We start from the raw sequence: 12,194 nt of genomic DNA on the forward strand, positions 1-12,194 counted from the left end.
CCTTTTGGCTCAGCAGGCTGCGAGAAAAAGATGAAATCAGTCACCTTTAACTTTCAGATCAGTTTCTTTAATAGTACAGCAGATTTACAAAAGAGGCTGTTAATGTTTTATGGTGATGAGCTGAGAAACAAAAAGTCAGATTTTATTTTTAGATTGTTAGCTCATAAGTTGCCGTCATTCACTTCTAGTATTACAGCTTGTATGAGGTTAATGTTGGATTGCACACATGGAAATCCTGTTTAAAAGGTTTTCCACCCACTAATGATCATCTGGCTTCAACATATCTCCAGCTCAAATCACAGATTACTAGAAAGCTTTAGTTTTTGGTGTTATGAGCTCAGTCTAGACAGACAATCTCACTTCGTTCCCCATTAAAGGCCACAGCGTGGGATTAAAACGGCAGCTTTTGTGTTGAATCTGAACGTCGCCTCTTTACAGCTTGGAGAAAACGACCTCTTTGGGGCTCTTCTTCTCCATGACGGCCTGAGCTGATTTCATCACGTCTTGGGACTGGAGCATGCTCATGTTCCACGCAGCCTGCAAGAGATCAACACGGTGGTCACAGAGCTGCTTTTAAAGGGGTTTACAGCACTTTAGTAGTCTGATTTCTTTGTCATGTATACACACAACCGGGTCTCCAATCTGCTTCAAGTGTAAATGAGTCTTCAGGTAACATGCACACATATAAACAGAATTTAAAAAGTAGGCTGAACATCATATAGAAAGGGAAAGAGAGCCTGTGAGAAATCTATAAACTAGAATCCTTGAACTTTATTCTAACATTTATAAATAATTTCTAGAGTTTACTGAAGCTTTTTAAAGACATAAATCATCTCACGTCTTATAAACTACTTAATTCATGCTGTTTTTCACATAAATACAACTAACTGGAGGTAAAACCAGACAGAACCTGTTGAGGTCCAGATTTTAGACTAAGTGAAGCCAGAAAACCCAGAGAGAACCAGAGTTCTGAACTACGAAGCCAGTTCAACATAGTCAGACTTTCTTTGTGTGAGTCGGCTCAACAAAAACTAAAACCTCAGTCAGAAATCAGTTATCATGAAGGTGGTTTTCAACTTTCTGTGTGAACAAACAGGAGAGTTTAATGATTATTTGGCTTGTTTTCTGCCCAAAATGAACTGATGGCGTTCAGCTGCTTCAGTCAGCAGGTTGTTTTAATGGAGAACGATGAGGAACATAAAAATTTATGATGGGAAAAAGCTGCTACTGGAAATGATGCAAGACAGGAATGCTGGTAGACGCATGTTAAACCTGGTCAAGAACTGCAGGAAACGTTGGACCTCTGTAATTGTAAACAAAGGTATCTGTACCAAATATTAACTTCTATTATTCTAGTGAATCAAATACTTATTTAATGCAATGAAATGCAAATTAATTATTTAAAAATCATAAAATGTGATTTTTTTGTTTAGATTCTGTCACAGTCCAAGTGTACCTACAATAAAAACTACATCACCTCTCCATTATTAGTAAGTGGGAAAACTTACAAAATCAAGTCCTTATTTTCCTCACTGTATTTATTTTACTGATCAGTGCAGCTGATCATTTTGAACTGACAGCTGCACATGAAAGATTGTAAACTATAAACTTCATGTATTCAAACATGATATTGAAGTGCATGTAGGTCTGACACTGTCTCACAATGAAGGAAATCACTTTCATTTGTGACCAAATCAAAGTGAAACCAATGTTACTGATTGAATATTGTCTGTACTAAAACCAGTAGAAGAGTCAATGTTCTAATCCATGTTCTACCAGCTGCAGTAGCAGCAGTTCAAATAGACCAAACGTAAAAACATATTGATGCGATTTCTGCATTACCAGCTGAACACATTTAGGTTCCCATGGCAACTCGGTGCATACAGTGTGCGATACTGTAACTACACTGCTTCATTCAGTGATTTTAGTAACAGATCAACAGGTTTATGGATATAAAATATTCCTTCAGCTGAGAATCTGTATCGCTCATTAAGAATCGTTTGGGAAAAGATTTGGTTACAGGGAGACGCTTCTTACGGCAGATTTAAATCCTGAACTCTGAGCCAGGTTAGCTCCACAGCATCAGTTACCATGGAGATCAGGTTAAAAGAAAGCCACCTTCATGAAAACTCTGACTTTGGGCTCAACATACCTGCTAACCCACTAATCTCTCTTCATAGTGCAGAACTCTGGACGAGGCTGAAGTCTCACATTAATCAGGAGGTTAAACAGTCTGTGTGTGACGAGAGACAACTCTGGTGAAAGATGAAGGAATCCTCACCATGTATTCGAGTCCTTCAGCCACGCTGTGGTCTCTGGAGTAGACCAGGTTTATTTTGGTGCCCTGAACGGCTAACGGGCTGCGAGCAGCGATGTCTCCGGCCAGCTCCAGGGCTCCTGCCATCATGGTCTCCTTATCTGCAAACACCCGGCTGGAGAGGAAACAAAGCATTTCACACTGAGAGACTATAAAAAATAAAGTGAAGTGAGTAGATAGTCAACAGATTCACTCAGAAAATCCATCCTACAAAACCAAAATAACAATAAAACACTGATCCGCTGAGAGAAACAGCTCTGAGGAATATGAACCTGAAGCTGTGGGGATTTTAAAAAGTCTGGTTGATGTACGTCAGAATAAACCCTGAAGAAATTATAGATGGAAAAAGAATCACCACGAAGATAACTTCAGACAGTCAGAGTTAAAAGAGCTTTATTATGGCTCACACTGGGCTTTTATATTGATATAAATCTGCTCAAATTAAAGGTAAGTTGAAACAATCAAACTTAAGAAATGAAGCAAATAAAGGCTTAAATTGGTGGATAACAGGACTAAAAATTGTTCAAAATACCAAAAAAAGTTTGTAAACTGGCTCAAGTTGTTCATACTGACTGAAAAATTCTCATTTTGAAACAGTTTTTAAGTCAACTAAGCTGTAGCTTCCATTATTTTACTGCAAGTTGAATGTGTTGAAGCACAGATCTTCCAAAATGATTTTGTTTATGTCCACCCGTCTCACCACCAAGCAACATCTCCTTATATTAAACAGTCGAGCTGCATCGATCTGCATCATTAAATTTGACCTTTTGAAAGCACAGTTCAATACAAACATCAGCACAGAGTCCCATTCTGAGCATGTAGATCACCTGACCAGTCCGCTGCTCTTAGCTTCATCAGCGTACATCTTCCTGGCAGTCAAAGCCAGCTCGTTCACCAGGCTGTACAAAATAAAGAGAATACAATAAGAATATGGATTTAATGTCATCTTTATCTGACTGTATGTTCCTGTATCGTCTTAATCAGGAACTTATACAAACACATGATGAGGTTTAGTTGTTAAATGATGAATTCTACACTTTAATCATCCTACAGAATCTGCAACTTCAACAAAAACAAAAGATGTACATTGAAAGATTAAAATTGCCTGTTTACCTGCGGCTGCCAATGACTTTAGGAAGTCTCTGGAGAGTTCCAACATCTGCTGCCATTCCAATATCAACCTCCTGTAGAGCAAAACAGACGCTGAAAATAAGGAAACACCGTCGATACGCATCATATGAGACGGCTTCCCATCGTCAAATACATGATTCTTAGGTTTCATGTGCATCCTTTAAGTGTATTAATGCAGTAAAAGGTCTTCTTAGTCTCCTCAAGTCTTATCAAGAAAATATTAAATGTAATGTTTGTTTATTCCATGAGTCTGTCTTAATACAATGAATGCATCAAAGAGCCAAAGTTCAGCAGGTGCAGAAAGTTCAGCCAAAGCTTAAATCTTTGCAAAAAACCAACAACAAAGCCATAAAACTGGGAAGAAATTAAAAAATAAGTGCAGGTAAACAACAAAAAACAAGAAAACCCCAAACTGCTGCCGATGTACGTGTTTTGCTTGTTTGTTTCATTGTGATTAAACACCATAGCGGATGGATGGATGGATGATAATGGAGGGATGAACGGACGGACGGATGGATGGATGGATGGATGAATGGATGGATGATAATGGATGGATGGATAAATGGATGGATGGATGATAATGGATGCATGGATAAATGGATGGATGATGGATAAATGGATGGATGGATGATAATGGATGGATGATAATGGATGGATGGATGATAATGGATGGATGGATGGATGATAATGGATGGATGGATGGATGATAATGGATGGATGAATGGATGGATGGACAGATGGATGGATGGATGGATGATAATGGATGGATGGATGAATGGATGGATGGACAGATGGATGGATGGATGGATGGGGAATAAGTCAGCTGGTTAGTAAATTTAGAAATATTTTTTTCAAGCATCGTTTCTGTTTTCCCGTCACCACATTTCTAAATGATCAGACTAAACGTACAAACCTTAACCTGGAACCAGGTGTCCTGAGTGCATAGACGAATGTCGCAGGCTGTGATCAGATCAACACCTGCCACACAACACAGCAACCACAACACAACTTTAAACCTCACAACCAAAGACATTACAGCTTAATCAAAGAGCAGGAACCAAAGAGAGATGGACTCGGTCTGAACGTCAGCAGCAACATGAACAGACCATCAGCAGGTTCAGCTAGACGGCAAAGCAAACTAAATCATTTAAACGAATTGAGGAAAACATCTTAAAGTCGTTTTTGGACAGAAAAGATAGAGAACAATAAACACTACATTCAACTGAAGTTAAATTTGTTAAACATGCTGTCATTGTATACAGTGCCATGAAAAAGTATTTGCCCCCCAACAGAAATCTTCTATTTTTGCAAATTTGTCACACATAAATGTTTCAGATCATCAAACTAATTTTAATGTGAGACAAAGATAACCCAAGAAAACACAAAATGCATTTTTTGAAGGAAAATGTTGTCCAGCCAATGTTGCCCTATGTGAAAAAGTAATCGCCCCCTTAGCTACCTATCTACCAAATAACCAAATCAATCTGGCAGTTGGGATCAATCTCACCATCCACACTCACGTGATTCCTGCCAGGCTTGTTGAATCTAAACATCACTAAATAGAACCTGTCTTCATTGTGAAGTAGCTAAAGGGTCCCAAAAAGCAGCACATGATGCCACGTTCTACAGAGATTCAAGAACGGATGAGGAACAAAGTCATGAACATTCATCAGTCTGGAGGGTTAAAACTCCAGAGACCATAGAGAACCACAGTGAGGAACATTATCCATACATGGAGATACACGGAACAGTGGTGAACCTTAGGCAATGGACCAAAGACCAACATTTCTCCAAGAGCATCGACATCTAATCCAGGAGTCGCAAAAGAACCCAGAGAAACATCTAAAGATCTGCAGACCTCACTGGCCTCAGCTAAGGTCCATCTACATGACTCTACAATAAGGAAGACTCTGGGAGGAAATGGATCCATGGGAGAGTTAAAGGATCAAAAAGAACATAAAGGTTTGTCCAGTATTTACAAAAATATCTGGATGAGCTCCAAGACTTTTGTCCTGTGGACTGATGAGTCAAAGGTGGAACTTTCTGGAAGACATGGATCCGCTACATCTGAAGTAAAGCTAATATTGATACAAGAAGAACATGATACCAACAGGGGGCAATTACTTTTTCACAGGGGTTTTTAAAAAATCTTCAATAAATCATCACCTAAAAACTGCATTTTGACAAGTCAAAATTTGTGCTTTATCCCGTTTCTTCTTCTACATTTCTGCATGCATTTGTGTTTTTTTTCTGACTCATGATGTAAATATAACTGAACTGAATATACTAGTCAATAAAATAGAGTTGAATTAAAAATATCAGCGATGAAAAAGGGTCTATTTGTGACTCTCAGGTTTATAGTTGGTGAGATGAAGTTATCCTACCTCCTCCAATACAGGCTCCATGGACGGCCACCAAGACAGGCTTTGGACACTGCAAGAAGAACAGGATCATTTGACACACTGACGATTGTCTCTGACTGGATTTATCTTCATTTCCTCAGTGCTGTGAACACTTCTGACCTTCTCTATGACGGAGAACGTCTCCTGGTACCTGTGGAGCATGTTTCTGATGTTCCAGGAAGTTCTGCCCGTGTCGTTGTCGTCACCAGGCTGGAACGCGTCTTCGGCAAAGTCCATCAGGTCCATACCTGGACGGCAACACGGCAGAGACCATAAATACAGCAGCAGTAAGAGGACAGCTTCAGGACAGAAGCAGGAAACCCACCAGCTGTGAACATCTTTCCTGCTCCAGAAACCAGCACCACTCTACAGTCTCGATCCTCAGCGATCTCAGTGAAACACTCCACCATCTCCCTGCACAGAAACACACAACCTTTCAATGCTTATTGAGATTTCAGGACAAAAGAAAGCTTCATTGTTTAATATCTTAAATATAGCAGCAATCCCTCTCCCCCACTGCATGACACTGTGGGGTCTTTAAGCAGCTCCTTCAGCAGCAGACTGAGACATCCACCCTGCAAGAAAGAGCGCTATCGCAGGTCCTTCATTCCATCTGCTATAAGACTTTACAACATCAGCATCACTGGCTGATGTTAACATAAACTGGACTATATCATTACCACCCCAAACCATAACAATTTGCACTGACATTCTTGCACTGCACATCTTTGCACTTTTAAACTTTATTTTTTTTTCTTTTAAGCCACTTTATCCTGATCTCTCACCCTTGTATATATTGTAAATATTGTTACTACTGTTCTATTGTTGTTGTGTTCATATCACTACGTCTACTGTTGCATGGGCAGCTGTGACAATGTAAATTTCCCCTGGCGTGGGGAGAAATAAAGGACTTATCTTATCCTATCTTATCTTAATCTGTCGGCCAGTTATTTAGTAAAAACAGCTGGCAGCACTGAGTACAAAAGTGGAAATAACTATTCTAATTATGGCAGTTTTTTCAATTTACTGACACAATATTGATTCTGACCCATCCATGAAACACTCAACTGTCTAATAGTTTACATTTCTCCCTGCAGCGCCCCCTGGTGTCCACAGTTTGTTTACACATACATCAAATTAACTCCAACTGCTTCATACAAATGCATCTCCCAACATTTTATCAACTTAGAAGCTACAAATACACAAAATTGTAAGTTAGTAACTGCTGCTTGTACATAATAAATAAAAATACTTTGCAAACTTTTTATTTGCAGTTGTGTTCATTATCATTTTTTACTTAAATCAGCTCCAATTTTCTATGTTTTTAGTGTCTTTTAAAGTAATTTCTGTGTTCTTTCGACACCTAATGGCATTAAAAAGAAACCCTAGACAGAGACGAATAAAACTCTACATGAAATGTCCCCAGTTGATCTCTTACAGTGATTTTGGGCAGATGGTCCCCCCACATTAGAGCCGGGTTCTGCTCGAGGTTTTTTTCCCTGTTAAAAGGGTGTTTTCCTGCCACTGTCACCTTTTGGCTTCACTGGGGGTTCAGGCATATGGGTTCTGGAAAGCGTCTCGAGACAATTTGACTGTAATTGGTGCTATATAAATAAAACTGAATTGAACTGAATAGAATTTTTGCATGATAAGTCCTCTTAAAATGCATGTTTAAACTATGCAAATCAGCCATTACACACCTAAAAATGTCAAAACTTGCATTAATGTCCACAACAGAAACCCAAACATTGGATAAAACCAGCTCCAAAGTTGTTTTGTCAAGCTTTTTACTGAAGAGAATTTGGACATCTGTTTTATCATTTCAAAAATCAGAAAAAAGCTGCAGAGGAAAAACAAAACGCTACGATTTTAGGATTAAAATGCTCCATAAATCTGGCTGACAGTGAAATATGAACAAACCCCAGAGAGAGAGAAAAAAAACTGCATAAAAATTTGACATGAAACTTCCCCAGTTGATGACTTACTATGAGACAAGCATTTTGTGAATCTCATGAACTTCCATGGATCAATGAGGTTTATGCTCATCTTTAGATTAATGGTCATTTTAAAGTGTTTATAAACTCTTGAGCATCTTCTTTCACCACCACTAAAAAAATAATTAAAAATCACTATTAGGAACATTAAGTATAAAACAGTTAAACTTTTACCCCAAATATGAATCAATAAAAAAAAATAATTTTTGTGTGCATTTAATGTTTGAAGATAAGTTTTATATCTAAATGTGCACAAATTAATTTTCCAAATGTGCACAGAAAATTTTAACTTAGATGACAACAAACGTGACTAACAGTGAGAAAAAGGTCTGCACACGTTTAGGTTGAATAAGCGATTCATTTAAAGAAACAGAACTTTTCTTCTGACTGGTTCTTCGATGTTTACATTAAAACTTACTGAGGATTAAATAGTGATTTTCATACTCAGGCAGAAATAAGCAGCAGCTGCTGCAGAAAATCAGTTTTAAATACAAGTTTTGTGTTTAAGTTCCCAAAAGAACTTGTGGAATATTCTAATTCTATCTAACGCTGAGGGAGATCAGCGCTGACGACTCAAACAGCAGCTGCAGATGAAGAACTCGTCATTCAACATTATATGTGACGTGTTAAACAGGTTCCTGCCTCCAGAAGGCTTTGTTCATGGCGTTGAGCTTCTTGGGACGGTGAAGCTCCACATGTGTGATGGACTCAGCGGGGCGGCTGATGGCCAGAGAGGTGTACGGAGACGTGGGACCACCGGAGGACGACATGGCTCGGACTGCAACCTGAGCAGGAAGCCACAAGCCCCTGTCTGAGGTAGACAAACAACAACAACAACAACATGAGGTCATCCAAAACAACAACAGGCTTCAGCTGATCCGTCATGTTAACTGTTCAGGTCAGAAAGTTCAATAATAATTCAAATGTCATAAATTATTTTACCAGTATCCCCAAATGTTCTGAATTTGATGATTAAATCTGACTGGTTTGTCTTTGGGGCTTTTAAGTTGACAAAACACGACATTTAAAAATGTCACCTTGGGCTCAGAACAGGTCATGCATGTTTTATTTTTTTGCTATTTTGCGATATTAATCTGCAATGCAATGAAAACAGACTTCAGTTTCCATGTCTGGGGGAAATTATTGTCATTTTTGCAGCAGCACATTTCTCAGACGGCTTTAGTTTCTGATTTTTTCCTCCAAAACATGATGAGCTTAGAAATGTTTATCTTTGTCGTAGATTAAAATGCAACATGTTCAGGTACAGCTAAAATTATTGGTCAATCTTAAGTGAAACGTCTCTTGACAGAAAATTAATCTTCAGTTATACTAATAACTGATGAAAAGAGTCAAACATGTCATGGTTAGACTCTTTTTATCAATGTGAGGCAATCACAAAAAAAAAATCTAATCCAACTGATTATTTGTAAAAACTATCAGGAATTTAAACCATAAGGAAAATAGTAAACTATCAGCTGCAACAGCAAAATGCTAAACTTTTAATAATTTAGTATTTTTCTGTTTATTAGAGCTGCAGTGGCTAATAAATTAATCAACTAGTTGGCAGCTATTAATTTATCATCAACTGTTTTGATAAATAATTAGCTAGTTTAATTATATTTTATGAAAAAGTCTGAATTCTATGATTCCAGATCATTAAATGTGAATATTTTCAGGTTTCTTTCCTTCTCTATGAAAGTGAACTGAATAACTTTGTGACGTTTAAAAGACCAAACAACTAATTGGTTCATGGAGAAAATAATCGATAATTATTCGTTGCAGCACTATTCTTTACACGCTTTCAGTTAAATAACAGTTTCAGTTCAGGACTTTTACTTACAATGCAGTATTTGTACCGTGTGCTGTCGGTTCTTTTACCTAAGGCTCAAAATGGTAAAGTTTCAAGTAAGAAAATCGAAAACATTCCCAACTTTTAGCTCCATAGTTTGGCTTTTCTTGTGTCAAAGTAGTTTTTGTTTCTTTTATTTTTTGCATTGTTGTTCTGTTGTTTTAAAACACCCATTTTAACTGCCTGAATTTAGTTATTAAAGATAAGTAGATACTCATATTAATGGTTAAATACAGGCTCAATATTATTGTATTAGTTACAGCCCAGGTCTGAAATATAATAAAATATGTACATATTGAGTCCAACAGAAACCCTGCAGAACATACTTGTAGTTTTGCATCAAATATGAGAAACCAAGCATTCAAATGACACAACCTTCATTTTATAGACTTTTAATCCCTAAATTGAGTAGAAATTTAAAGTATTATTGGTTAAATACAAACATTATTATACACAGTCGGGATGTAAAGTATCATAAAATTCATATCTGAGCTCTGCAGAAAGCTTAATAATACAGCCTTACATAAAATTAGGTAAAGAAGCATTTTTAGACTTTTAATCAATAAATCCAGCAAAAACTCAGAGTATCAATGGCTTAATACAAACAATATCAGCTGCAGCCTCATTTTTAAATATATTAAAATAAGCATTTGAGCCCAGGAGAAAAGCTCAAGAACACAACGTTGCCTAAAACTAGAGAAAACAAGCCTCTTTTTTTTTTTTTTTTACCTTCATTTCATGGACATTAATTCAATAAAACAAGTAGACACTTTGCGTATTAATAGCTAAACATTAACATGTGCAGCCCCAGCATGAAAAATAATACATAAATAATAGGATATTTATATATTTAAGAGCTTCAGAAAAGCTTAAGGACTCGAACACTGATAAAATACAGAAGCTGCACTGGTGACCTTTCACCCACATCCCCCTCCATGACTTTGTTTGCTTCATTTTATAGACTTTTAACCCTAAATTGAGTAGAAATATAAAGTATTATTGGTTAAATACAAACATTATTATCCAATCCGGACGTAAAGTATAATAAAATTCATATCTGAGCTCTGCAGAAAGCCTAATAACATAGCCTTACATAAAATTAGACACAGTTTAAGACTTTTAATCACTAAATCCAGTATCAGCATCAGTGGCTTAATACAAACAATATCAGCTGCAGTCTCATTTTAAAAAAATATCAAAATATATTTGGAAGCTGCAGAAAAACTTCAGGACACGAACTCTGATAAAAGACTGAAGCTGCACTGGCGACCTTTCACCCACATCCCCCTCCATGACTGTTTACTTCATTTTAGTAAATATTTGTTAACAAGCTAGTCGGAGTTTGCACAAAGTAAACAAACATCCAACTATAAGGAACCTTTAAACACATCATCACACTATGTAACACGACGACAAACTGAAGTTAAACACACAAAACACTGACACTTACATGTGTTGAGAGCTGACCTGACACACACTGACAGCATCGCCCTTTGAACGCGGCACAGTCCAGATAATTTACTGATCAATAAAACTGCAGCGAACAGAGAGAATCGATCAGTTGAGCTAATTAGCGTTAGCCTGCTAGCTGAAGCTAACGAGTTAACGACAGTTGTTGTCTTACCAAAAGTGTTCGCTGGTTGACTGCTTTGGTCTCCAGCAGACGTTTAAGAGGCAGAAAACCAAAGCGACAGCGTTTGCCGACAGTTAATCTACAACCATTAAAGGGTGTTAACTAGTGATGTTACGCTCGAGCCAGTTTGCTCGACACAGTGCCGAGCTTTTGAAGTGAAAGTGTCCCGAGACAGTGTTTCAATCCCTGTTTCAGCACAATCACGTGACTACCGAGAGCGAGGCCTCGTTACGTCACAGCGTGTGTCGCGGTGCTTCGCGGGAACTTTGAAGGGGTTGGACATTTTAGTCTGTCCAGGTCTTAAAAGGGGTCTGATTCACTCCTCAACGGTTTTTGAGAAGAGATTACGCTAGCGCATTTGTCATTTGTCATTTTGAAAGAAGTTAAGGAGAGTACACATTTAGGTAGAATTTAGTTTAGATATATTTAGTTGCATTTCATACATTAAATAACACAGATAGATACATACACAGAGATTCACACACACACACACACACACACACACACATTATCACATTATTTAGGTAAATAGATAGATAGATAGATAGATAGATAGATAGATAGATAGATAGATAGATAGATAGATAGATAGATAGATAGATAGATAGATAGATAGATAGATAGATAGATAGATAGATAGATAGATAGATAGATATAGATATATATAGATATATAGATATAGATATATATAGAGATATCTAGATATAGATATAGATATATATAGATAGTTTGTGTGTGTATATACATACACACAAACATACATATATACCGTTTTAAAATATTTATTGCAAGTACAAAGCAGTGTCAGACAGGCAGTCCTGAGGCTTTTTCAGTTTTCTCCACTTAGATGCAGTTCTGACACAGAGCC

The 12,194-nt window shown here is 37.4% G+C and overlaps 1 protein-coding gene across 2 annotated transcripts; it reads right to left on the reverse strand.

The window, feature by feature from the left end:
• Positions 1 to 45: 45 nt before the first annotated feature.
• Positions 46 to 11,516, reverse strand: ech1 (enoyl CoA hydratase 1, peroxisomal). 2 transcript variants are annotated; one of them, XM_023286661.3, is made up of 11 exons: positions 11,318 to 11,516; positions 11,144 to 11,227; positions 8,487 to 8,655; positions 6,176 to 6,264; positions 5,971 to 6,098; positions 5,833 to 5,881; positions 4,362 to 4,426; positions 3,431 to 3,501; positions 3,145 to 3,216; positions 2,282 to 2,432; positions 46 to 537 (listed from the first exon to the last, which is right to left on the reverse strand). In XM_023286661.3, exons 2-11 carry the CDS (start codon positions 11,178 to 11,180, stop codon positions 433 to 435), a joined length of 936 nt encoding a protein of 311 aa, XP_023142429.1. In that variant the 5' UTR covers positions 11,181 to 11,227; positions 11,318 to 11,516; the 3' UTR covers positions 46 to 432. The 2 variants fall into 2 exon arrangements, with proteins under 2 accessions (XP_023142429.1, XP_023142437.1); XM_023286669.3 differs by lacking the exon at positions 11,144 to 11,227.
• Between the last annotated feature and the right edge of the window lie 678 nt (positions 11,517 to 12,194).

Source organism: Amphiprion ocellaris, chromosome 7, assembly GCF_022539595.1.
Source record: "Amphiprion ocellaris isolate individual 3 ecotype Okinawa chromosome 7, ASM2253959v1, whole genome shotgun sequence".
NCBI classification, from domain to species: domain Eukaryota; kingdom Metazoa; phylum Chordata; class Actinopteri; family Pomacentridae; genus Amphiprion; species Amphiprion ocellaris.